At 40.3% G+C, this 26,538-nt stretch overlaps 1 protein-coding gene across 1 annotated transcript; it reads right to left on the bottom strand.

The window, feature by feature from the left end:
- Window positions 1-152: 152 nt before the first annotated feature.
- LOC137889995 (potassium voltage-gated channel subfamily A member 1) lies at window positions 153-26,171 on the bottom strand. Its single transcript, XM_068734067.1, has 2 exons — window positions 23,563-26,171; window positions 153-696 (listed from the first exon to the last, which is right to left on the bottom strand). The coding sequence occupies exon 1, from the start codon at window positions 26,169-26,171 to the stop codon at window positions 24,396-24,398; it is 1,776 nt and encodes a 591-aa protein (XP_068590168.1). The 3' UTR covers window positions 153-696; window positions 23,563-24,395.
- Window positions 26,172-26,538: the final 367 nt, after the last annotated feature.

The following is a 26,538-nucleotide window of genomic DNA, read 5'->3' as shown; positions in this document are numbered from 1 at the left end:
TCCTGCTGTTGGGGACACTGGTGTGTTTTCTTTTATATCTGAGATAGACTATGGCTTTGGCTCCAGTCAGAGCAGGAGGAGGGGAAGTCCAGGGAAAACTAAACGTAGACGAATTCAGCAACAACCAAACGTCCTCTCGCTCTCCCTTAAAATGTGTTATTTTGTTCTCCCCTCCGCTCATCTGTCTTTCAATCGCTTTAGAAAAATAGAAATCAGGAAAACATCGTTACAAAAATAAAACCAAAAAGTTCGTCCAAAGTCTACATCCACATGACAACTTCACATACATATGGACTGATATTGCACAGCGAGGGATTTTCTTCTGATATGAAGTAAATCACAAACACAATTTGTAGAAAAACAAAAAAAGAACACGTTAGGACGTTAAAATGATCAATATTTGCATTTCCTGGTTAGGTTTTTTTTTTTTTTTTTTAAACTCCAGAGAGATAAAAGGTGTGAGCTCGACCTCAGCCCTCCTACATCAGGCAGATATTAATCCTCTGAGTCAAAAGAAGAAAAAAAAAGCAAAAGCTTCAGAAGTATCACTGGTGAATTTTGGTTGAAGGCACAGAGTTCCAAAAAAAAAGGTGGTGGATGCTGTTTGTTGAAGGGCAGCAGCAGTGTCGTGTTGCTCGTGCCCCGGTAGACGGGGGTTCGATTCTCCTGATGGTCGGAGGGCAGGGCGTCAACTCTCTGTGGAGACACAAGCAAACAGAAGACAAGATGTTATTGACTCTGAAAAGAAATGAGCAACTTCTCTCAGTTGGACTCCAAAAGTGTGTTGAAAGTCTCAAACCAAAGAATCCTCAAACAATGGTTTGTATGATGTCAACACAGAAGTTACTCCTCATGCGTTTTACTACAAAAGGTCAGCAACACGTGTCAGTTTCTGCTCGTTACATGAATGCAGTCTTTTCAAAATAAACTTCCATCCTCACAGGAAACTTTGATAGGTTTAGGAAACAACAGATGATCCGGTAATCTCATTTTTAGCTCCGCTTTTGGTCTCCACCACCTCCTTTAGCTGCTAAATGCTCCACTATGTTGACCAGCTAGTCTCTAACCAAGTCTGTCTGCTGTTTGATGCTCTGCAATACTGAACAGTGGCTCTGTACAGCTTCTTCTTGATACTTTGTCACGGTAAGAATATTGATTACAGCTAATTTATGATCAATCACAAGTCGGACAGACATTTGTGTTCGCTGGTGATCGATTCTGAGTAGGTGTTTTCTGGACGAGAAGCTGTGACGTTGGTTGAATTCCATCTTCGTTTTGGTAAAGAAAAGGTTCCTCCCTGTGGGCGTTTTCCTACCGGTCGGTGAACTATACAAGTCCCCCCCCCCCCCCCCCCCCCTCCAAACCTTTCAACATCTTCCTCGAAGTTAATCCTGCCCACAAGCGGCAGATGGTGTCGGGAGCATCCACGGCTGTTCCCTCAACAGCTCCTGTAGTTATGAATGATTGCACGGTCTTAGGCATTAAGTTGGATCAGTGTAATCCCACCGCAGCATATGCAGCCAGCCGGCCTGCACGGCCAAATCCAGCAGCCAGAGGAACTTTCCTCCTTCACTTTTTGCCAGATTGCCCCACAAGGGACGCCACGAGGCTTCGACGCGGCCGACACGCCGGTGTTTTGTAGAGCCGGGAGGGATGCTGACTTCATGATTGCACACAATAACAAAGCAAGTGTATAAAATATAAATAAATATAAAAGAAGAGCTTCATCTCAATTTGCTCACGCCAAATTTACACACCAAAACGACACCGTCTATCACAGCCAGAAGCTGTAAAAACTGTCATAATTGTCAGTTTCTTCTTTCCGACGGTCCTTGAACACATCATGTGTGACAAACACTTACGTCAGAAAAATCAATCGAAACAAAGCTTTAATTTGTGATATTTAATAAAATCATTTTATTCTTCATGTTGTCGTTATGTCTCCTCTAATAAGACGTTCACTTTAACCAGATGAGCTCATCAGTGAAACTATGACGTCATGATTGATTCATCTGAGACCAACAGTCATGTGACAAGAAATAATCAGAGAAACTATGACTGAACTTCAGGAAATGAACACAGAGAGGAGAGGAGTTGTTGTGTTGTTTGACCAAAACTAACTAACTAACTAATGATCTTCATCACCACCATCATCATCGTCACACTGTAGTTTATTTTGACACCAAAAGTGGATTAATCCACCGCTGAAAAAAGTTCCTGACGGATGCACATTTTCGTCCTGTTTGTTTGATGAAAAAAATACAGTGATCACCTGTTTTAGGAGGTTACTGATGAAACTATATAAAATATATATATATATATATGTCACCTGTCCCTCGTTAGTCTCCTCCCCTCCTGCTCACCTGTCCCTCAATAGTCTCCTCCCCTCCTGCTCACCTGTCCCTCATTAGTCTCCTCCCCTCTTCTCCACCTGTCCCTTGTTAGTCTCCTCCCCTCCTGCTCACCTGTCCCTCGTTAGTCTCCTCCCCTCCTGCTCACCTGTTACCTGTGGTTGCTGATTGAAGATTTGATTTTCCTGTCTCTTTCTTGTCATTAACTAAACAATTCTGCTCTATTTTCAGCTTTGTGACAAAGTGTGTTTCTATTGATGTTTCTTTCTAAAGCAATAAAAAGAAACACTTCATTCTTAGGTTTATTTGAAAAAAAAAATTTTTTTGAGGATACTTGATTTTCACTGGACAACAAGGATGAGTAACTTAAAAAAATAATAATCTAAAGTTGGTGTTATATTTCTTCATTGTTCAAAGGTATGACAAACATTTAATATCTTCAGATACTCTCGTCAGTCCCATATCTTTCCACTAGGTGCTGCTGCAGTATTTCACTAGTATTTGTCTCTTCATGTTGGAGTTTAATTTTGGGGTTTTTTTAGTGGAGAGATGTTTTGTTTGCTTCATATGTTGTAGTTTCCTCTTTAAATTGTTTGCATAATAAATAATGTTTTTTTTTTTATTATTTCCAGGAATCATTAAAACCTTTGAGGATAAAACCATTAATAATCATTAAATTAAAGATAACAGGAGCTTCAGATTGATGTTGTTTCTTGACCTCTGCAGATGTACTTTCTGCATTATGACATTTACTTTATCTCTCTCTCTCTCTCTCTCTTTCTCTCTCTCTCTCTGTCTCTCTCTCTCTGTCTCTCTTTCTCTGTGTGTTTCTCTCGTTCTCGCTCCAGCAGTCTTCTTCCCCTCTGGACTATATTTAAGCATGAACGTGTCGTGTGTTTGATGATGCAAGGCAGATTAAAATGCAGAGATCTGTGGATGTATGTTGGTTCAGTGGAGGAGTCACCGCTAAAGATGAAGACGATGTCCTACATGTCTGACGTTTACACGGTGGGAATATATGCACAGAGAAAACTGTGTGTGTGTGTGTGTGTGTGTGTGTGTGTGTGTGTGTGTGTGTGTGTGTGTGTGTTAGATTTGATGATTCACTGCTCGGGTTGTGAAACATCACGCTAACCTGGAGGGTGTTTTTTTCACCCCACTGCTGTCAGCTTAGAATGAAGCGGAGGTTTTATGTTTTAAAAGAAAAATAAATGTATTTGGATGTATTCATAGTGTTCCATAATGAAAAGGGGCTGAGTGTGATTATCTTTTTTGACCTTGACTCTCTTTCAACTCACATATTTATTATAGTCGTAATAAAAAAAAATTATTAAAAAGAAAATACATAAAAAATAAATAAAAAAATACTGGTGGAGGTCATTTGCTCTAATCATCACATCAAATCTTCACAAAATATGAATAATAAAGAAATACCTATAATAGTAAATATGAAGTGACAGTTGAGAATACGGAGTCCAAGTAATGACAAATTAGACAATATCATAACATGTACAACCTAGAGATAAAATAATATAGTTTGTTGTAATAATCACAATATTATTATTATTAATAATAATAATAATAATGAAAATAACAGTAACTGTATCATTATGAAAAAATAATTTGGTTTTGGTTTAAAATGTAAATAAATTGCTTTATTTTATCAACCCTCCACTTATTATATTTTATTATGAAATACTTTTTTGTGTTCTTTTAAAAAGGTACAATGTGTAATACTTGAGCCACATCCTCCAAAACGTCCAAAGAGTCAGAATTTCACTTTTACTACTGCGTCCATAAAAAATAACATCTAACTACTAACAAACAACTGAGCAACAATATGCAACAATTCAACCAAACTCTGAAGCTCTGAAAACCGAAATAATCAAAATAAAACTGCTTTCTTATAATATTAACGTGTGACGTCGCTCCAGCGACTCACTATCGCCTCTCCAGGACACAAATGGTACTACAAGACAGCGCGGTTCGGGGCTAGCTGGTTAGCATGCTAATTTGAGTAGCTCTCATAATGTCAACACTGTAACTTCCTCACATTTTGGTGATGATGGTAGTTCATGTTTTGAGTGTTTTAAAACTCTAATTCTAACCAGATCAAGACCAACCCTTTATTAATGAATTTATATATTCTATAATGTGGCATTTGTTGCTTCTGGGACTCCATAAAAATACTTTAATAATAATTCAGCTTTTATGCACCACATATTTGAAACAAACTCCCAGAAAAAGTGGCATTTGCTCCAACTCTTCTTTTGAACTAGTCCATGAGACTTTTCTGTTTGCATTTAAGAACAATTTGGGATTATTGATTCTTACCTTCACTCCTGTTTTCTATATTTCCATATATTTTACAGTTTTGTATCCTATCTAAACATTTCATTTGATGTTGCCTTGTGTTTCTTTTTTAAAAAGCCTTATCAAGAACACTTTAAATTTCCTTGTTTTTGGGAGATGCAACATTCAATATCTTTAAAGTTAAAATCTTTATCAATTTTCTTGCTTATAGGAAGAAACAAAAAGGCTAGAAGTGAAATATATATATATATATATATATATATATATATATATATATATATATACTGTATATTATTTCATCATTTAAGACAAGATGAAGGAACATGTTTTAACTGACAAATGCAACGTTTGTATTCTTTTTGACAGAATTTAAAAGTTATTAACCTATTAGTAATGCTAATAGTTGGTTGTATCTAAACACAGGGATTAAATGAAATCGTTGACTTTGAACAAAAAAAAAAATGTTTCTGTCATACTGACATTAGACAATTTTGCCATTTTTAGGCAGTAATGTCTTCCACAGCAATGGAAATATAAAAATAAAAGAACATTTAAGATATTGAACATAATCCACAGAAAACATCAGCATCTTTAATTATGTGTTTTGTACTTTTGGGATTGTAGGTTTTATCAAGATGCATTCATTTAATATTCAGACTCTTTGATTTTAAGTAGAGTACATCATTTGAGGGAGTTCAGACTGAGTTTATGTTGCAGAATTGAAACATGTTTTTACTTTAAATGTGTCCCGGGGTCATAAAAACTGAAATATACCAGATTTGGAGCATTTTAAGATATTGAATGAAATCCCTCTATCAGCAGCTTTAATGCAAAAAACATATCAGTGTTGACATCAAAAACAGGAGGAGTGGATCTGTTTTTCAGCAGAGACCCTCCCTGACCTCTGGCTGTGAAGATGGCCGGCGGATCACGGCATTATGTACTTAATAACTAGACACCGCAAATCCCAACAGGACGGGTCCACGGCATCGCTCGGCCTCGGCGCCGCAGCGCTGCAGGACTTAACTTGAGCCAAAGTGTTTTTTTGCAACCATTACACAAATACCACTGCAGTTTTAAAAAGGATCTGCACACATTTCAGACCTCAGCAGGGGAGGAGAAGAAGAAGACATAAATTGACCGTATCCAAATCTGTTTTCACACCCAACCTACGTAATCCACGGACGGTCTGGCTGTATTTTTGCACAGACGGGAATTATGGGAAATCTGTGACAGTCACTCAAGAAGAGGCCTGCAGCTGTTACGGTATCTTCGTCACATGTTGGTGGAGCCATAAAATAACACTGCAGATATTAACGATGTCTGTTTTTAACTAAAGTAAGTTACGGCCCCCAAAATAGGAGGTTTGTTTTAGCCTATACAGTGAATGAACCCTGATAAATGATAAACGCAACTTTGCATCGTGCGCCATCCATTCCTTGCAACTGTAGAGGAATAAAGCATGACCCATTAAATGTCCTGCAGTAAGAACTAGCATCGCAAGCTACACGTCAACACAAGCCTTGACAAACGTCCCTTCTATTTAGCAGATTAATGCATGAAAATAAACACAACTTAAAACATTGAACATTAAATAAACCCATGTTCAGTTTACACTTGCTTTAGGTAACTTAGTGTCACTGATAGCAACAAAAACAAGACTACGAGTCTAGAGATGTGCTAGCTGCTAGCCGTGAGGCGACACTAGCGTGCTAACACGCTAACAATGCTAATGCCACATTTACATCAAATCCGTAAATACAAGGTGTCTGAATGTGATGAAGTTACATGATGAAAAAGGAAATATATTGGTTGTAAAATCACTGCAAAAGCCACAATCGACGACTCTTACGTCCAAATAAAATCCCATCTAACACACACATCTAGCGGCAGCTTGTTTAATAGTCACAACATTTGAATCTGTTGCATTGTCACATGGGTGCATTTTAATTATACAGCAACAGGTGAACCTGAATATCTGCTCCAGTTCCCTCCCTGGTTTTTCTGAGATGAATGAACACTCTGCAAAAACCCACGACTTCACACCTTCATCCTTCAGCGAGAGGGAAGCGTGATGAAGACGTTTGTCAATGAGAGCCACAGAGGAGACACACATGATGTAGTCGAGGCACAGTTTCTGCAGCATGTTACATCACAGAAGTGGCCGAATCACAGCCGTGCCCCTCAGTTACTGTGTCCGGGATTAGGTAACACTTCACACGTGAGCGGAGGAAAGGAAGGACAAAGATTCACAACAGAAACACGGAGAATCACCTCCACCTCTGCAGCTCCACGGAGCTTGTTCAGCCCGAGTTTTGCAGCACATTATAAATCCCATAAATCATGTTTGTACACTGAGAGAAACAGAAGGTCACCTGGATCTTCACCTTCTATCAACACGTTGTGAATGAACATGCCTGAAGAAATGTTTTCCTACAAGATCTGCTGATTGCATCTAAAGCGTTATTACACATTTCAGTAGTAATGTTCATGCGCTCACTGCAGGTTATGGTGACAGAAAAACTGTAGTTTCGGTTACTCAAAGCTGGAGACAAGACGTGATCTTTTAAAGGGTTGTTTTTGCAGCCTAAATCTAACAACACGTAGCCATTTGTTCCCAGAAAACATTCACATTGCATGTCCCTAAAAACTAAAGACTGAATATGAGAAGAGAACGTAGTCGTCATGACGTCACTCGATGGTTTGTGGATGTTTTGTAGCCTTGAGTTCCACGACTTTGCTGACGCCATGTTGTTTTTTCAACCAGTGAACAGGAAGTGACCATATCTGGACTGAGGAGGAGTGAGGTAGAATCACTGTGTAGCCCCGCCCCTAAAGCATCCCCTGCTTTATGGTCTGTTTGACTCTAAATGGAGCATAATGTACTAAATGAACATCATGCTGTATTGAAGAAGACTGTAAACTAGAGGTTGAGACCATAAACTCATGTTTACAATGTTTACTGAGGGAATAAATCAAGAGAGAAGTAGAGTCATTTTAGACTAGACTTCTATACAACCAGAGGAGTCGCCCCCTGGTGGACACTAGAGAGAATGCAGCTTCAACACATGAAGCTCTGAAGAACTTTAAAGAACTGGAGCTTGTCTCCTGCTAAAAACGTTAGAAGTGAAATCTCTAAGAGGATGGATCCCAACAACAACAACAACAACAACAGTAAACTGATCCATTGTTTTCTAATATTAGCATGCTGAACGTTTTAAAAATGTAGAAAGGAAACAGCTGGGATCATTTTATGTAGTGACGAAAAGAAAAGATATTTTACTTAACTAGAAGTAGTAATATTACAATGTTGGAATACTGCTACAAGTAAAAGTCCTGCATTCATCTTAATTAATTGATAGGGAAAGCTTTTGAGTAATTTAAAACAATATTTTAAAAGTGTCTTGTAGCGGCCTTTAAGTAAAATTTAAAATTTAAAATTTTATTGACAAACCAAATTTGTTGTATTTATGTAAAATGTTAATGTTTAAATTAATAAAAATTATAATGGGAAAAAAAATATAGAAAAATGTAATTACAACAACAAGAGTAAAAATATATAAAGTGGTATAGAATGGAAATACTTGTACTTATTGCAATTCCTGAATAAAAGTACTTGGTTATATTGCAGCTGTACAAACACAACATCACATCCGCGCTGACACACATCTGTGACCGGCACCAATGGCCCTGAAGCTTTATTGGAAGTTAACGGTGGCCGACCGGATGAAATTCAATCAAGTGCGGCTCGCTGCCATTGGCCGGCTGGAGTCACGTGACTCCCCCCCTTCGTCTCCTCGTGTGCCGTGACACCACCACCAACAGCAGCAGCAGCAGCTCCGCTCTGATTACTACAAAACGCACACACACACACACATGCACACACACACTCGACATATTGTCTATTTATATCTCGGGGGGTTCGGTGAATATTATCACTGAGCAATCAAATCTGTGAGTTCATGCATGGCTGATGTGGCACATGGAGTCGAACGTGCCTCTGAAGTCTGTCACCCGCTAAAAAATAATAAAACAAAAAATGAAGAAGAGAGAGAGCTGCAATGACGCATTTGTGCCACCTCGTCTGTGGATAATGAAACAGGATTTTCCCTCTTAAAGCCCCTAAAAATAGCTCCCAAAATCCATCGAGGGGGCGTCCGTCACTTTACATCCATTCAGCTACAACGGAGGGTTCAGACCCAGAAACATTACGTCATCGTCTTACATCACGTTCTCCCCGTTCGTGTGTGTCAGAACTCAGAATGTATATCGTCTTTGTGAAAAAAGAGCTCGTTCGACACCAGCCGGTCCCGATCAGAATCGATCGGCCGGTGATCGTCTGCGCAATGCATGCTGGGTAGATTTGTGTCAGACTAGCTGTGAAGACGACGCGTCATGTCCTAAAATATGATCACGATCCCTCACACCTGACCTCGAGTTATGTGCATCTACTGCAACACTAGTTTCACTGTTGATGTAATTGTTGTATAAATGTTTGCATCTGTGTTTATTGTTTCGAGGAATGCAATATATATATATATATATATATATATATATATATATTTTATATATTCCTACTAGAAATGTTTAATACACTGAATTGAATTCAAAATCAATAAAAATAAAAACATTAATTTCTTCTGTCTACACGGTGATTGACAGGTCTCTATGTCACTCCTCCTCAGTCCATATATGGTCACTTCCTGTTCACTGGTTGCAATAAAACCAAGATGGCGACGGCGAAATCACTGAACTCGAGGCTTCAAAACGAGACACAAAGCGGAAACATCGGAGACTGACAACAATAATAACCACTTTGTGTGCAATATTACTTTTTAAACATCGTGTACTATAACTTTACAATTTCATGTGGAATGTTATTTTTTTTTTTACTTCCTATACATTTTATATATTTTTACTCTCATTTTTTTATCTTTTGTTGTTGTAATTTACTTTTTCTATTTTAGTTGATTGTCCTACTTTATTTGTATACATCGTATTGCTGTTCTATTGTTGTTGAACTGGTGTCAGTAATTACTCTATTGTTTATATATGTTAATATTTTCATTCTATTGTTTTCTGCTATTCTTCTGCTTAAAGCATTTTATGGGGACTATTTTCACCGGTGGATTAATCCACATTTGCTAATTATTAATGGAGCTCTATGGCACAGAGGAAGAAGACAGTTGGTTATATTATAATATAACAAATAAAGAATATTACGGAGAGCTTTCAGTAATTAAAACCAATGAAAAATGTGTGCAGATATGTTTAAAAACACATCAATATTGACTTATTTAGTTGGTAAATAAACATATTTGTTCATGAAAAAACTTGCCGCATATGAACATATTTTGTCGGTGACTGTCGCTTTAAGGTGTGAGAAGTGACGCATGTGGGAAGTTGAACATAATAAATAAGTTACAGCGTAAAGCTTGTTATGAGAGTCAAACAGAAAATGGTGCCAAATAAAGAGTTTATTCTCACTTTAATAAACATTTATTTTAATAAAATATAGCGTTAGATAAGCCTTGCATCTAATTTGTCACATTTTTAACATAATGAAGCTGCTTGTTTAGTTTAGATATATGACCCTTCACTGCTCCGTCTCATTGTTTTTATTTTTGTTGTATTTTCACGCCCACGTATTATTTAACCGTCCAAACTGACCTCTGATCCGGCAGACAGACCGTCTGCCGCTCGATGCTCGAGCCCCGCCGGCTGTCATGCTTCTGCAGAGTGAAGCCATGCAGACCGACAGTTCCCACCGCCTCCTGCATTATGCAAACACGTCACGTCCACATGACACCGAGAGCGCTGAAACATCCCCGTGTGACCATATGGAGGAGCTCCATCTGATGCCGTTATTCACTTTCAGTCTGCTGGGTCCAGTATTACAAGGATCTGTTCGTCCAAATTACAAAAAGCTCATATTCTCACTTCCCTCTAGTGGTTTCTACTCATGAGGACAGTTTCAGTTTTATTGATCCAGAACTAAAGGGACAGTTCACCGCAAAATACCTGTAGAGATATTTATCAGTGTAGTGTTGGAGATAGAGATCTCTTCCTCCCATCTCCAACACCCGCCAACTCTTGATAAATAAAACTACAGGTACAACGTATCCTTGCACGTTTTTTCCGCATATTGCGTTTTCCTACAAAAGTCCAGCAAAACGTGTCAATTTACACCCGTTGCGTGAATTCAATCTTTTCAAAATAAACTTCCTTCTTCACACAAAACAACTTAGTTAAGTTGAGGCAACAACACAATTAAGTTAGGTTTAGGAGAAAAAAACGTAACTAAATAAACGCAAAATAACATAAGTCATCATGTATATGTGGTCGAGTAAAAAGTACAATATGTACCTCTGAGATGTAGTACAGTAAAAGTATAAAGCAGCCTAAAATACTCAAGTAAAGAACAAATACCACAAAACTTTACTTCAGAACAGTACTTCAGTAAATGTCCGGTCCTGAAACCTGAAGCCATTCATTTTAAACTAGCACTTCTTTCTTAGGGTCATTTTCACCCTCATCATCCTCCTCTTCCTCCTCTTCCTCACTGAGCTGCCTGTGGTAGAGGACCGTTCTCTAGCTTCCCTCAAAGCAGCTGATGCAGAATGATGTCATCAGCAGCTCATGTGGAAACGTTGCGTTCAGGGTTTCTGGTTAGATAACGTTTTCCTCTTTGTTTGCTTGTTTTCTGCTCATTTGATTCATTTTGTTCTTCCTCTCTCTCTGCTCGCAGAAGCAACAAAGTCACAAATGATCTGAAATGGCTCAAATACAACCGAGAGTGAAACACAATCAGCTTCATGCTTCATGATGTTAAAGAATCTTTACGCCAGTGATATCGTCAAGATTGTCATAAGTAAGGTTTAGATTATAATGCTCTCTGTTACAATGTGGAACACATTACCCAAATGTTAAATCAGACTTGATGAACAAACTCTGTATGTCTTAAATGTGGCATGAAAAGCAAATTAAAAACACAAGTTCATATGTAAATTCACGGCGTGCCAACTGAGGTGAAAAGGCATCGATTCATTTAAACTCTTTCACGATCTGTTCCTAAACATAACTAAGTCATTTTAACGATCTTCGCCTAAACATAACTAAGTATATTTTACGATCTTTTCCTAAACATCACTAAGAAGTTTTACGGTCTTTTTTCTAAAGATAACTACGTATTTTTTACAATCTTTTGAAAAACCTAACTAAATATTTCTGATATTTTCCTAAACCGTTAGCGGCGGGCGGTGCCACCGAGAGGCATTAATTAGCATTCTCAGCAGAGACTTTACATATATTTGATTAGTTCGGGGGCCCCTCACGACGCTTTCCGTCCTCAAAGATAACCGCTCTTTCTCCGAGGGCTAAACAATTAGGTTACGTAAGGCTCATCTGAGTCTTACATTTTCCATGTCACAGACCTCGAGCCAGCTGAGCAGCTCGGGCTCAAAGCCCTTAATTATCTCACGCCGATGAGGCAATCGTTTTCTATTTTGCTCGTGCGCTCACGGCTCCAGTTTAATGACCCGGTGCAGCCCGGGTTATAAAAATAACCCGCACAAGTAATTGTGGCGTTCACGGTGTGTTTTTAGGTGATGCACTGACGGCTCTGTAATCTTGTTTTACCAGCGTGGAATAAACCTCAGGTGTCTTAAAACAGGAAGTGTATTCTTAGCGGTAGTTATCGGTGACATTCAGTCTCTGAGGATCATTGTTTCTGTTTTAGAGTCTCACATTTTGTATCTAGAAATGTATGTTTCAATAAGAAATAAAAATAATCTGCCATAATTTGTTATCAAAATAAAAGCGAAAATGTCCACGAACATAAATACCCAAAATGTGAATTCAGGTCAAAACTGGATTTTACAAATACACACAATTTTCTATCCAGCCTTGTCTCCTAAATTATCATACAACAAAACTGAATTGTCAATAATTGTGTAATTCTGTGTTATTTTGTTACATCACTTCCTGTCTTTGTGTGTTTCCCCTGATTAGTTTCACCTGTAGTCACCTGACCTTCCAATCAGTGCTCGGCGTTGCTGGTTTTTGTATCTGCCTCCTGTTTCACTCTGCCTTTAAGTTTATTTCATCAATAAATCATTCAACTCTGCTGCCTAATACTAACATCTGAATTAAAATGAAAGAGACGACTTTTTGTGTGTGTGTCACTCATGATGAAAACAACACCAATATAATGTTAATTAGGTTTCTTTTTCATGGTGGACAAAACAAATTAAACACCTCGAGTTCAGCAATTTCGCCATCGCCATTGTGGTTTTTTTGCAACCAGTGAACAGGAAGTGACCACATCTGGACTGAGGAGGAGTGATGTAGAGACGCCGTATACGTCTCTGGTAGAGACCTGTCAATCACTGTGTAGCCCCGCCCCTAAAGCATCCCCTCTTTATGGTCTGTTTGACTCTAAATGGACCATAATGTACTAAATGACCATCATGCTGTATTGAAGAAGACTGTAAACTAGAGATTGAGACCATAAACTCATGTTTACAATGTTTACTGAGGGAATAAATCAAGAGAGAAGTAGAGTCATTTTAGACTAGACTTCTATACAACCAGAGGAGTCGCCCCCTGGTGGACACTAGAGAGAATGCAGCTTTAACACATGAAGCTTTGACTTCACTTTAAAGAACCAGACATTGCCTCCTGGGTCAAACAAACACAGGACTTTAAACCACGAGACCGGTGTTCAACACCTCGTGTCCTTAAGTATTGTGGTGGTTTTGTTGCCTAAACCAAACTGTACTTTGTTATTTGAAGCCCAACCATAAGGTTCTTCTTAAACTTAACTACGTGGATTTGTTGCCTTTTATTTTGAAACGTAATGCTGTCCTCTACACAGCAATGTGAGCTTGTATGTGTGTTTTCTATAGTGTGATTTAATGTTCATGTACTTCTTACTAAGCTGAAGAAAATCATCACTTTTGACCAACAAGATATTACATTGCACACGAACACGAGCGGTTTCAGGTAAATTCCACCTGCCCTCCTTCCATACAGAGGATTGATTCTTATGCAACTGGAGGCTTAAATCATGCAGCAGAGATTAGAGAAAGTAAATGTGGGGGGCAAGCTGCAGGAGGGAAGATTTCTGTGCTCCGAACTTTACATTTAATATGTTTCACTCAACGTCGAAGCAGCAGCTCCATCCAGTTAACAAGGTCTCACTAAACCTACATTATATATATATATATATATATATATATATATATATATATATATATATATATATATATAACAAGAGGGTTTTATTTCACCTCCTCTGGTCTATACATCCCTGTCCTCTACTGTATCCATTGTAATTAATGTTACTTCACCAATAGACCACATTAAATAACAATAATTTTAGAATAAAGTGCTGCAACGTAAAGTCTGTCGTTCAAACGATAAAATAAAAAATTGTCTTTGACTGATTACGTTTACATGCTATATATATATATATATATATATATATATATATATATATATATACATGTATACAGCTCATTGAATATATATTTATATATATAGTAAATGAGCTGTATGCATATCCAAAGAATGATCCTAGATCCTGAAGAATATCAACTTATCACACATGATTTCATCTGAACATGATCCAATATGATTACAATAAGAACTCATTCATTCAAAACACCATATTCCGTTTGGATATTCTGAATTAGAGCCATGACCACCATCTTTTCTCCAACCTAGGCTTCATTGTCATGACTTCCTCTTTTCAGATATTGTGAATATTCCAAAAATTGGAACGTAGAACGGAGTCACCGCCCGTCATTCACCCCCCTCGTTAAGCTCAGCCACATCTTTGCTCTCTCACTGCTTTCCCACTTTTCTTTTTTGAGCAGCAATGGAGGTTGCAGCTGAGGACTACCACTCTGTGTGTGTGTGTGTGTGTGTGTGTGTGTGTGTGTTATGTAACTTCCTCTTTGCATTGTCTCTCCTGCTTCCAGCGCTTTCCTCAGCCAAGCGCGGGGTTATAAGAGTCAGGAGGTTCTGCAGAAAGAAGCTCACGCTAATCACCTCGCCCTCAGAGAGAAATCTCACCAAAAAAACGCTCGACAGCCTTCGTCTTCCCGCCTCCACGTCCGACCGCCGCAGCCGGTATTAGCGCCCCGACGCTTCAGTTATCTGTCTCCCGCTGAGCTAACGGTGTCACATGTTAATATTTCATGTTTTAATAGCGCTAATCACGGCGGATGGGGGTTCGTGTGGTAGAGGGCAAAACTCCTCATTAATACTTCTGGTGTGTCACGCAAAGCATTAGACGCCCTCGGATTAAAAAAGGCATTCATGAGGGTAAAAATAGAAACATGATAATGCATCACATGTAAACACTGTACTTCTTATGCACGTTTATTTATACGACCACACAGAGTTTACTGAGCGGTTTGGGATTAGTAATGGAGATATTTTTCTCTCGGCGCTCAGTGAAATGAGATGTCGATCAATGTGACAGCTGTGACGGGATGTTTCTGTGAGCATTGCAAAGTTGTTGTTTTTTAATCTCAATCTCAAAGTTTTTGAGGACACACAGCTTGAAGTTCAGGCTCGAATGATGCCGGCAAAGGAACAAGATGTTTTCGAGGACGGGTGATGGGAATAAATCAGGAAAGAAGAGCTTCAAATGCAAGTCGCAAACTGTTCAGCAGTTATGTGACCTTCAGACCTCTGAATCGTACCTCTGAGTTTCTTTCTGAAAGACAAACAGGTTTAATGTTCCTGCTCGCTTTCCCAGTTAGAAAGCCAATCAAGAGTTTTGTAGACGAGGAAGATATCGTCTTCCTCCGCCAGAAAGACGGGTCGGGTCCAGAAGGTAACCGGCAAGTTGCGAAACTCTCGCGAGATGTTTGAGGTTAGACCTTGACTTTGAATAGTTACGGTTCAGTATTTACCTTGAATAGTTAAGGTTAGGATGGGTCATCAGGCCACGAGTCTTGTGAGAGACTTTGCACGTCTTCACAGCTTTTTGGGAACCTTCTAGACACGACCAGAAACAAATTGGCATAAAATGGCGACAAAATGGCGAGATTGACGTAGCTCTGCAGGTTGTTTCTTAACACGATATTGTCTGAAGTGCAATTTAAATGTTATTTAAATCTGATTATCAGGCTGCAACCTGAAAACATTTTAGGACAAACTGATGTTGCGAACTCCGAAATGTTGGAGCACGATGAAAATACCATAAACGTCAGTAAAACTGATTCTAATTTGATTTAAATAGTTTAAACTGAGATCATGCTGTGGAAATGCTGTAACACTGTTGTTCACTGCAGCTAATTCTCAGCTAAATTTGCCCAAAACTGCATCCCAGAACCAAAATCTGGCAACACGTAAATAAAGACCATTGCTGGACCAAAACACAACCGATACTCATTAACATCTGGCTTTCGTCCTCTGTGGGAAAGGTTACAATCAACATTCATTCTTGGGACAAATGACTGCAGTAAAACATTAAGTTAATATATTCTCCTCAACCAACCACCAGACTCCAGTCAGACAACAGCAGTTTTACCTCTTCAGTCGTCAAAACACAATTAATTCATACTCGACAGAAACAAAATGAAACTCTACTGTTCCAACAATCGAAACAAACCCTTAATTCAACGAGTTAGGTGTGAAAAGAAAAAGTCGTCCTCAAAGATACCAGACTCTATTGACAGAAACAGTCATTTTACCTTGCTTATTGTAAAACACACTTCATCCAGACTCATCAGAAACAAAGTAAACCATCAAAATCGTTTTTTTTTAGTCTGTCCACTTTTCCAAAAATCACCAAATTTAAAGAGAGACTGAATAAATAACATATATATAGAATAGAAATAACCACTGTATTATGTTTACTGTTTACAAACCCGGTTTTCTGGCGCATTCGGGAGGTTGAACATGTTTCACCAGAAAAAAAACAGAAAGGAAATGTGTTTAAAAAACCTATATGTGCAAAGTTTGGTGGAAAAGGGCAAGAAACAATATTTGAGATGTTGGAAGGTGCATTATTTTCTCTTTTGTTGTAACTATGCTAGCAGTTTCCCCCTGCTTCTAGTCTTTGTGCTAAGCTAAGCTAAAGAGCAGTACGCTTAAAATACAAGAGTTGTGAAAGAAGATGCTGCTGAAGACGCTAAAGGTTGTTTAGAGTTTGGTTGTTTTGTGTTGTTGACTGGAGGTCTTGCGTGGTCGTGATGCACCGAGATGGTTCGACTGTCACAAAGAGAGTTTTGTTCTTTTTGGCAAATCTGACAGTTGATGCCAATTATTTGAGTTATTATTCCGGTCTAGAGTCCCCTGGATGAATCACCTGACGTATCCTTTACCTCTCAGGGTGCCAAGCTGTCATGACATGTCTTTTCATCTGGAGATGGCTAACGGGAATCCCTCAAAATGTTTCAACAACAAAACCTATCAACAGAGTAGTGCTTGTGGATCGTCTTAAGAAACATTTAGTCCATATGTGTCTACCTTAACTGTAGTTATTGTAAAAGGAAACTAAGTGAAACAGAAAGCATTTATTTCCTAAAACGGCGTGTTCTTTCTTTATCATCTAACAGTCTCTCCCAGTGAATAATAAAAGTAGAAAGTCTAAAGTTTTCTCAGATCTTCCAGGTTGAAAACATGGATTTCTGAACCTCAACAGTGTTGGTGGAGCTGCAGCAGACAGATTCCCCTAATTGAGGTCTGCGGAGCGGCCGCCAGTTCACCAGATTACACAGCAGCAGCTTCGGCTCTGCCAGAATTTATTTGTTTTTGCTGGACGGCGTCCCGGAGCTTGTGGATTGTCCCGATTTATCCGGCTAATTGACGTGTCCAGCGGATAACAAGGGTTATAGAGCCTTTTAGTTTGATGAAACCAAACAGCAGGGAATAGTTGATGTAATAGCTCTGTAGTCGTCGCACTGCATCGACAAAAAGTATGTGGACCCTTGATTATTGAATGTGACAGTTGGACATTAATATTTAGCTTTGACTGTCTCCACCACCAGATGTTGGTGGATCAGGTCTGGATCACAGTTCCGGTTCATCCCAAAGGTGTTGGACGGGGTTCAGGTCAAGTTCTTCCACATCAAAATGGGACAGGAAAAAGACAAGCACACAGTTGACACTAAAAGCCTCTTTGACACTATGTTCTACAACTCTGAACGTATCGTTCCCCCGAGGAGCTGTGTGTGAGAACGCAAATGTACGAATCATTCGGACCGGACGATGAAAGGACTTCACCCTGCCAGCTTTCGAGTAAGAAGTCTGTGTGACGTCTGATTGAGGCCATGTCGAGCAAATAGAGCCGTTCATTGTCCGGATGACGTTACGAAAGCAAACATCCAAGGGTGACGAAGAGAGGTCATTTAAACAAAGAAGCCAACAGAAATAGCCCTAGAAGTTCTTTCTGTACTTTCTTGGAAACTACAAAAGTCTACGCAACGTCCATTTAGCAGCTTTTATCACTTCCTCATTCTTTGGTTCTCACTTAAGTTCCATTTTCTCAATTCATTGTTATCTGAACATCACGGTTCCCCTGAGTTAATTGAAGGGTCATTCAGATCACCTGTTGAGCAGGTTGTTTGGACTGACTCTTGATCAAGAATTGAGAGCAGCTTGGTTCACCTCCCCTCTCAGCCAATCAGAGTGTGACGACGCTCTTCCTTTAGTGCTTAAGAGAGGTGAGGAACGGAACATGGAGGACACTTCAAACCTCATTTGAGTCAGTGCGGAACTCATTTTAGCAGCTCTTGTCAGCCTGAAACAGCTGGAGCTCAGGGTTAGAAGTCTTCTACACAATATCCTCTGCTTTCAAGCGGTTGTCATGAGGATGCTGCTGCTAGGCAGTGACACAATATTAACGTTAACAGCTAACAATTTAGCAATGCTAATGACGGATAAAAACGATGAGGCCAATCGGAACATTTTCATCTTCCGTGGCCTCCACTATTTCTGACAACGACCGCAAACACGTCACAACTTGTAGACTCTGAGCTTTTAGAACATTTCCACTTAAGAGGTAGTGATAACTCCACCTGAAGGTGTTTATTTTCATTGAAAGGGAAAACTATGTGGTTGTGAACCGGTTCAGATTCTTCCGGATCAGCTGAAATTTGATCCATTGGTACGACCACAAGTTGTTCTGGATTGGAGAACTTTTAAAGGTCCATGATTACTTCAAAGCTACTGAATAGACCTTTAAAAGTGCAATTAACAGTATAACAATACTGTAATGTGGTTTATTTGTACCACAAATCAACAGTTAGATAAATAAACTGAGCAGGAACATATGCATCATGTCTTTCAACTTTAAAAAAAGATGTACAACTCCATGAAAACTGACTCCGTCTACTGATGAATATCATGTGATTTGATCAAAAGGTCAAGGAGAGCTTGGATAGCTTGTTCAGCAAAGCTCTACTCAGACATCTTCTGAATTTGCTTCTTTACTTTTGGCACTGAACTGGTCTTAATCCGTCCAACATTTAGTGAAACCAAAACCAACGTTTAAGGCATAATCATCTATAAAAAATGCACTTTTAAGATATTTAACTCGAGGTATTTGTTCTTACGGATGTGAGAAAAGCTTTATTTGCTGAAAGTTTTTCATCAGGGAAATACTAGGAGAAATATAGATGTACGCTATAAATAACCACATATGCAGAGAGGTTTCTGCATTTGTATTAACAGCTCTGCTACATGATGAACACAAGCCTTCGTTTCACTTCACATCTATTTGTGGGTTGTAATTGTGAACATTTGGCTTTGTTGACTCTCACATTGCCTTCAGCCACTATTAACATACATTCACTCTCACATCTGCCACTCTTTCAGGAAGGAAAACTAGAATATATAAAAACAAGGAAATTGGAGCATCTATCTCTTGTGTCTTTTGCAAGAAGCACAACCTCCTCTGCAGCTCGCTGCGTTTCTTTTTTGGCGACTAATATAAAAGTCTGGTTATTTAAAAAAAAAAAGCAACCGGGAGCTTCGGCGGCGCCGCACACGAGAGGAGACGGTGATGGGAGGCTGTAATTACCGAGTGAAATCAGATGAGAGTAATAAAAGATGCAGGCTGAACGTGTACATTTTGGCTTCTGGTCGACTGCGTCCAGATGCTGCGCTGCTGGCGGAGTGTCAGCGTAGGTGAGGCCAACGCCAATCTGCAGGACAGATTTTAGTCCTGCAGCTCTTCTGCTCACTGACACAAGCTCAACGCCACAGAGATGATGATAAAGACTGCTGTTGTCATGGTTATAAAGTTCAGCGTAGTGAATACACAAAACGTTACGTAATGTAACCGGATTCGGGCAGCGAGGAGACCTGGAGAACAGAAGAGCCCCCGAAATGATTAAAGGCAGAAGAGCTGATGGATGATGAGGTCAGCAGAAGTCGAGCACAGATGATTTACCACCAAATAACAAAAGATAATGCCTGATATTCAAACATGAGAGTAAAATATAAAGAATTGTTTTGCATACAGAAGTTTCAATGCAAGAACAAAAATATATAAAATGAACATTTTGTATAATGTTTGAATTACTATTCCAAATGTTCCAGATTATTGTTTCAAATGTGCACATTTCCTCCAGACAAGTGCCTATTTGTCTCCTAGGTAATATCCTCTATGACAAATGTAATTTGAGTCTTACTAATACCATTTTAAATATATATATTTATTCTAAAGTGCATTTGAGGCTCGAGTTTGGTTTCGTTTTTCACAAATTTCTCTAAAAACACCAAGAGACACAATGATGATGTCAACATGTTGGTCATGTTCTTAAAACAAGGTGTTAGTGGACTGAGCTTAGTGCTTTTCTTAGTATTTCCTTTTTCAAGACTGACTCCTCCAAATACTTAAAACATGTCATCCGTATGTGCTTTTTTAGGCTCCAATAATGCTTTTAAGTTTGGTTTTCCTGATAAACAAATATCTTTTGAAACTATAAGACTACTAAAAAACACCTAAAAGAAACAGGAGACAACATCTGGTTCTTTAAAGTACTTCAAAGCTTCATGAGTTAAAGCTGCATTCTCTCTAGTTCGTCTACAAGACTCGTAGGCGAAGGTTTGTGGGAGTTAAAACTAAAGCTGCATTCTCTAGTGTCCACCAGGGGGCGACTCCTCTGGTTGTATAGAAGTCTAGTCTAAAATGACTCTACTTCTCTCTTGATTTATTCCCTCAGTAAACATTGTAAACATGAGTTTATGGTCTCAATCTCTAGTTTACAGTCTTCTTCAATACAGCATGATGTTCATTTAGTACATTATGCTCCATTTAGAGTCAAACCGACCATAAAGAGGGGATGCTTTAGGGGCGGGGCTACACGCTGATTGACAGGTCGACACCACGGGGTTGTCCGTGTTTTCGTCTTACAACTTTGTTTGCCTAAATTTGAATGCTAACATGCTGATGTTTAGCAGGTACAAATGTTCACCTTCTTAGCTTAGCGAGTTAGCATGCTAGCAATAGCTCATTAGCAGCAAAGACAAACCACAGCTGACTGTCTTTAGTTCTGCAGGTGAATGAAAGTTCTGGACACATTAAACTTTCTGCCTCTTAAAGAAACAGTGTGTACGTTTTTAGTGGCATCAAGTGGTTTGTGGAAGGTTGCAACCAACTAAATACCCCTCAGTGTGTCGGAGAACTACGGTGGCCTGCAGGTAATTGAAGTATCTTCAGGATTTTAGTACAACTAGGGGCTACTCTTATCAATACTCTGTTCTTTAAAAACATAAAATAATACTGTAATTTAGCACCAGAGCCTGTTTTAATACCGGGTTTGTTATTAACGCATCACTACCACTATATATGTTTTGTATTATTTGGTTACTTGTGTAAATAGTAGACTTTGTAAAAGATATATTTCAAAGATATAATAATTCAAGTAAGTTAGAACTCTCTGCAGAGACTCAATAGAAAAAGATTTCTGTAAAATGTACTACGTTTATCCAAAGTGTACTTGATTAAAGGCAAATAGGCTTAAACACAAAACCGTGTGTGTGTGTGTGTGTGTGTGTGTGTGTGTGTGTGTGTGTGTGTGTGTGTGTGTGTGTGTGTGTGTGTGTGGTGTGTGTGTGTGTGTGTTACTAAAAATAAAATCTCCCGTCGACCCCCGACAGCGTGAGGACGGAGTCCTGCAGGGACGTCTCTGCTGATGGAGACGTGAATGACTTTAACATGTTTATGTTTAATTACACATTATATATGTTTTTTATATGTGTATGAATCATACGTGGAACATGCTAAAGTTGTAATTTATTTGATTGTTTCTCAACATCATGCTCTTTGCAGTTGTATTTCACTTTTTCTATTTTTGTTGAATTTATTACTTTATTGATTTACTTTACTCTTATTGCTACTGTGTTCTATTTTGCAATGGTGTGAGTATTATTTCGTTTACACTTAATTATTGTTCTATTCATATATGTTTATATTTTTATTGTATTTTTATTATTTTTCTATTGTAATCTTTAATGAAACTCTGACACAAGACTTTTTCAGGATTAATACAGTTCTGTCTCATAGTTTAAATGTAAGACCTCATAAATAATAAAAATATATAGTTTTAGTTTGTATGGAATGTCAAAACATTTACTTTACTTATAATTGTCTTATGAAATATATACAAAGTCTTATTGTTATGACTTGTATGTATGACTGAATATTCTTCACAGGTATTTTAGTTTTTATTTAACTTATTTATTTTTTCTTGGTTGTCTGTAGTTTAAAAAACAAAAACAAGCTTGTATATGAAACATTATTGTTGCTCTCTGTTTATGCATTGGAGGAAAAGACACACACACACACACACACACACATGCCTCCGTAACGGTACGCAGGTAAAGCCTCATATAATCTGCTTTGAAAGATTTCCAACTTGTCATCCGGTGAAAAGGGTCAAACACAAACTCTGCTCGCTGAGTCGAGAGGAACAATGAACACGAACAACGCCGAAGGTCACCACGCGTCACCTGACCGCCGAGCTTCACCTCCTGAGTCCTGAACGATCGACTCCATCTGCCATCTTTTGACAGGTTTTTTTTGCGAATGGAAACGACCGTGATGTAGGTTACGTAGGAGAGCTAATCAAAAAGGTTACGAACATGTGAAGACCAGCTGAGTCAACAACAGAAGTGTTTGGAGATAACTGAAAGAGATGGTTTGGATCTGAGAGATTTCTGTTTTTGTCAAAGGAGTCCTATGGCTTTAAAGAGGCTGTAAAGGAGAGCTGAAAACCCCCCAAATTCAAACACCTAAAAGAATCTATCAGTCCAAGTGTACGATATATTTGTAATGTTTTCACCTCTTTACTTTGCTGTCAGACAGAACCTTTATGACGGAGAACTGAAGCTGTTATCTATGAACTCTACAAAGACACCACACTCCATCCACTACAACAGAATGCTTACATTCGTCAGCTGCTGCCTCCATCAGGTAGTTTGTTATTGAGTGTGTGTGTGTGTGTGTGTGTGTGTGTGTGTGTGTGTGTGTGTGTGTGTGTGTGTGTGTGTGTGTGTGTGTGTGTGTGTGTGTGTGTGTGTGTGTGTGTGTGTGTGTGTGGTAAAGTCATCATGAAGAAACCTATGTTGGGTAAAGTGGGAAAACATTTAAGTCGGGGAAAATAGCATTTTGACGCTAAAACATGCTTCAACCAAAATTTTAATGTTTGGATTTAAAATATATGTATGTATGTATGTGTGTTTATATGTATATAGAGACAGTGACGTATTGTAAACATTGAAATATCATAATATTGTCACACAGATTTGGCACTAATGTGACTCCATACTTGTGGAGCTGTTCTTTCAGCACCAGCCCCTCTCTGTATGGAGTCACATTAGTGGGAAAAAAGACGTTTTTAACCCGATAAATAATCCGGTTTTGGACACTGACCTGGTATCTGTGCTGCTTGATCTCTCCAGATGGTCTCTGCTCTGTACTCTTCTCTTGGCTGGCACTCCATCACTTTACTTCCATATACGATGTCCTTGTTTTCTTTTCTTTTTTAAATAAAAGTGTTTCGTTTAAAACGATCATAAATAAAGGCTAAAAATCTTCTTCAGGTCCTCTGAGTGAAAACGAAAGTATCTCACTTTTTCTGACAGAACCTGAGTGGAGGATGAACAGGCGTCTGCGTCTCAAAAATATACTTTTGTTTCTTCTTTTTTCTCCAAAAAAAACAATAATCCAATTCATAAATAGCAGATTTTTGGGAAATATGTACACATCTGCTGCACCTTTCCAGCGTAAACATAATGACTAAATGTAGGGTACGAAAAATAAAATTTGGCTTTTTTTTTTCTTTCCGCTAACTGAACATGGACTGCTTTTTATTTGAATGTACAAGCTGGCTCCTGATAATCCTGCTCACCACGTCAAGTAATTATTCCATTCGACTCGTCCTTGATTATCTGCAGCACGTGTCCCACTTTAAAGTCCTCCACGAGGTTTAAAGTCCACTAGGTGTTCCTGCTTCTTAAAGGGCAACCGCGTTGCATCACATGCACCGTGGTTCCGTTCAGGACTCTGCTCCCAGATGAGGATTAAAATGTGCTTTTTATAAATCAAACCCCGTCGCTCTTAAAACTTTTCAGGATTGCAAATGTGTTGATCCTCCAACTGTCTGTGTGCAAAGACTTAAGAGCCCGTTAATGGGGGTTTATTCTAAAGGAATGTGGGCTTTAATAGTTTTTATTTTTAGAGTTTTTAAAGAGAGGCCTGCGGGACTACAGGTCAGTCTCCCGCGTGTCCAAGCAGAACGCGTAAAGAGACCTCTTGAAGTCCATGCTGCTGTTCGCCTTGATGTTCGCCTTCTCCACCGACGCGGTCGCGTCGTTGTTCTCCGCGTCCTGCTGCGACTTGGTCGACGATTTGCTTCCCTTCCGCTTCGGTTCGGGACTCGCTCGACCACTGTTCGGCTCGTCCTTCAGGGACGACTGGTCCTGGTCCGTCTCGCGGTGGTAGAAGTAGTTGAAGTTGGACACGATGACCGGCACCGGCAGCGCGATGGTGAGCACGCCGGCGATGGCGCACAGCGAGCCCACGATCTTCCCGCCGACGGTCACCGGCCTCATGTCCCCGTAGCCTACGGTGGTCATGGTGACCACGGCCCACCAGAACGCGTCCGGGATGCTGGAGAAGTGCGACTCCGGCTCGTCCGCCTCCGCGAAGAACACGGCGCTGGAGAAGAGGATGACGCCGATGAAGAGGAAGAAGATGAGGAGGCCCAGCTCCCGCATGCTGGCTTTGAGGGTCTGCCCGAGGATCTGTAGCCCCTTGGAGTGTCTGGAGAGCTTGAAGATGCGGAAGACCCGCACCAGGCGGATGACCCGGAGGATGGCCAGGGACATGGCCTGCTGCCCGTTCTGGTGCTCCTGGCCCTGCTGCTCCGCGAGCTCCGTGCCCACTGTGATGAAGTAAGGCATGATGGACATGATGTCGATGATGTTCATCACGGTCTTGGAGAACTCCGACTTGCTCGGGCACGCGAAGAAGCGCACGAACAGCTCGAAGGTGAACCAGATGACGCACGTGGTCTCGATGATGAAGAACGGGTCCGTGAAGGTGAGGGACGGCCGGGGCGCCGTGCTGTTGTCCAGCCGGCTGGTGACCGGCAGCTCCCTCTCGTCCCTGAACTCCGGCAGCGTCTCCAGGCAGAAGGTGATGATGGATATGGTGATGACGATCACAGACACGATGGCGATGCCCCGAGCCGGCATGGAGCTCTCCGGGTACTCGAATATGAGCCAGACCTGCTTCTGGAACTCGTTCTGAGGCAGCGGCTTCTCCTCCTCTTTGATGAAGCCCTCGTCCTCGCGGAACCTCTCCATGGCCTCCTCCCCCAGCTGATAGAACCGAATCTCATCCGCGAACACGTCGATGGACACATTGACGGGTCTGCGGATCTTCCCCCCCGACTGATAAAAATACAAAATCCCGTCAAAGCTCGGTCTGTTGCGGTCGAAGAAGTACTCGTTCCGGAGCGGGTCGAAGTACTTGATCCTCTTGGTGGGGTCTCCCAGCAAAGTGTCCGGGAACTGGTTCAGGGTGCCCAGCTGGGTCTCGTACCGGAGCCCGGCTATGTTGATGAGCACCCTCTCGTTGCTCTCCGTGTCCATGTCCACGTCCAGCATGTCCTCGTCGAACAGATGGGGACTGTGGTCCGCGCGTAAAAGCGCATCCATGGCGTTCTCGCTGCAGCTGAAAGTGTTGTTCATGTCGTTGATTTTCCAGGAGCGCTGCTGCTGCTGATGATGATGATGAGGAAGATGATGATGAGGATGATGCTGCTGCTGCTGCTGCTGAGGACTCCCCCGGGTGTTCAGCTCTTTACCGTAGTCCTCTCCAAGTCCAGTTTGAACGAAGCCCGGCTGAGGCACATCCAGCGCGTTCCGGCAGCTCTCCTCGGCATTGTTGCCTCCCCCTCCTCCTCCACCACCACCACCACCACCACCGCTCCCTTTAGCGCCGCCGTTCTCAAAACTCACCAAGGCTATCTCCATTCCGCAGCCATCCACAGTTAATGTGTGAAAAACCAGAGAGACTTGTTGATCCGGAGCGCGAGCATCCTCTCCGATCTCTCACGAACGAACGAACAAACAAATAAAAAAAAAAGTTATTTCTCCTCTAAAATGAAGAAGAACGAGACGGACGCTGGAGCTGCTCCTCTTCACGTGCACGCGTGTTGCTGTCGTTAAGGCTCTAAACCGCTGCTGCTGTGGATGAAGTAAATATTAAAACCACAAGAGAGGAGGAGAGAGGACCCGGATGAGAGAGAGAGAGAGAGAGAGAGAGAGAGAGAGAGAGAGAGAGAGAGAGAGAGAGAGAGAGAGAGAGAGAGAGAGAGAGAGAGAGAGAGATTATCCCTGA

Source organism: Cebidichthys violaceus, unplaced genomic scaffold (genome assembly GCF_023349555.1).
Source record: "Cebidichthys violaceus isolate CVI_PGR_0920_01 unplaced genomic scaffold, fCebVio1.0.p SCAF_60, whole genome shotgun sequence".
NCBI classification, from domain to species: Eukaryota; Metazoa; Chordata; class Actinopteri; order Perciformes; family Stichaeidae; genus Cebidichthys; species Cebidichthys violaceus.
Note: the sequence above shows the minus strand (reverse complement) of the source record. Positions and strands in the feature narration are given on the sequence as shown.

What these genes read in the sequence shown, in the direction of transcription:
- LOC137889995 (XM_068734067.1), bottom strand. Translation starts at nt 26,171, where the DNA reads ATGGAGATAGCCTTGGTGAGTTTTGAGAACGGCGGCGCTAAAGGGAGC.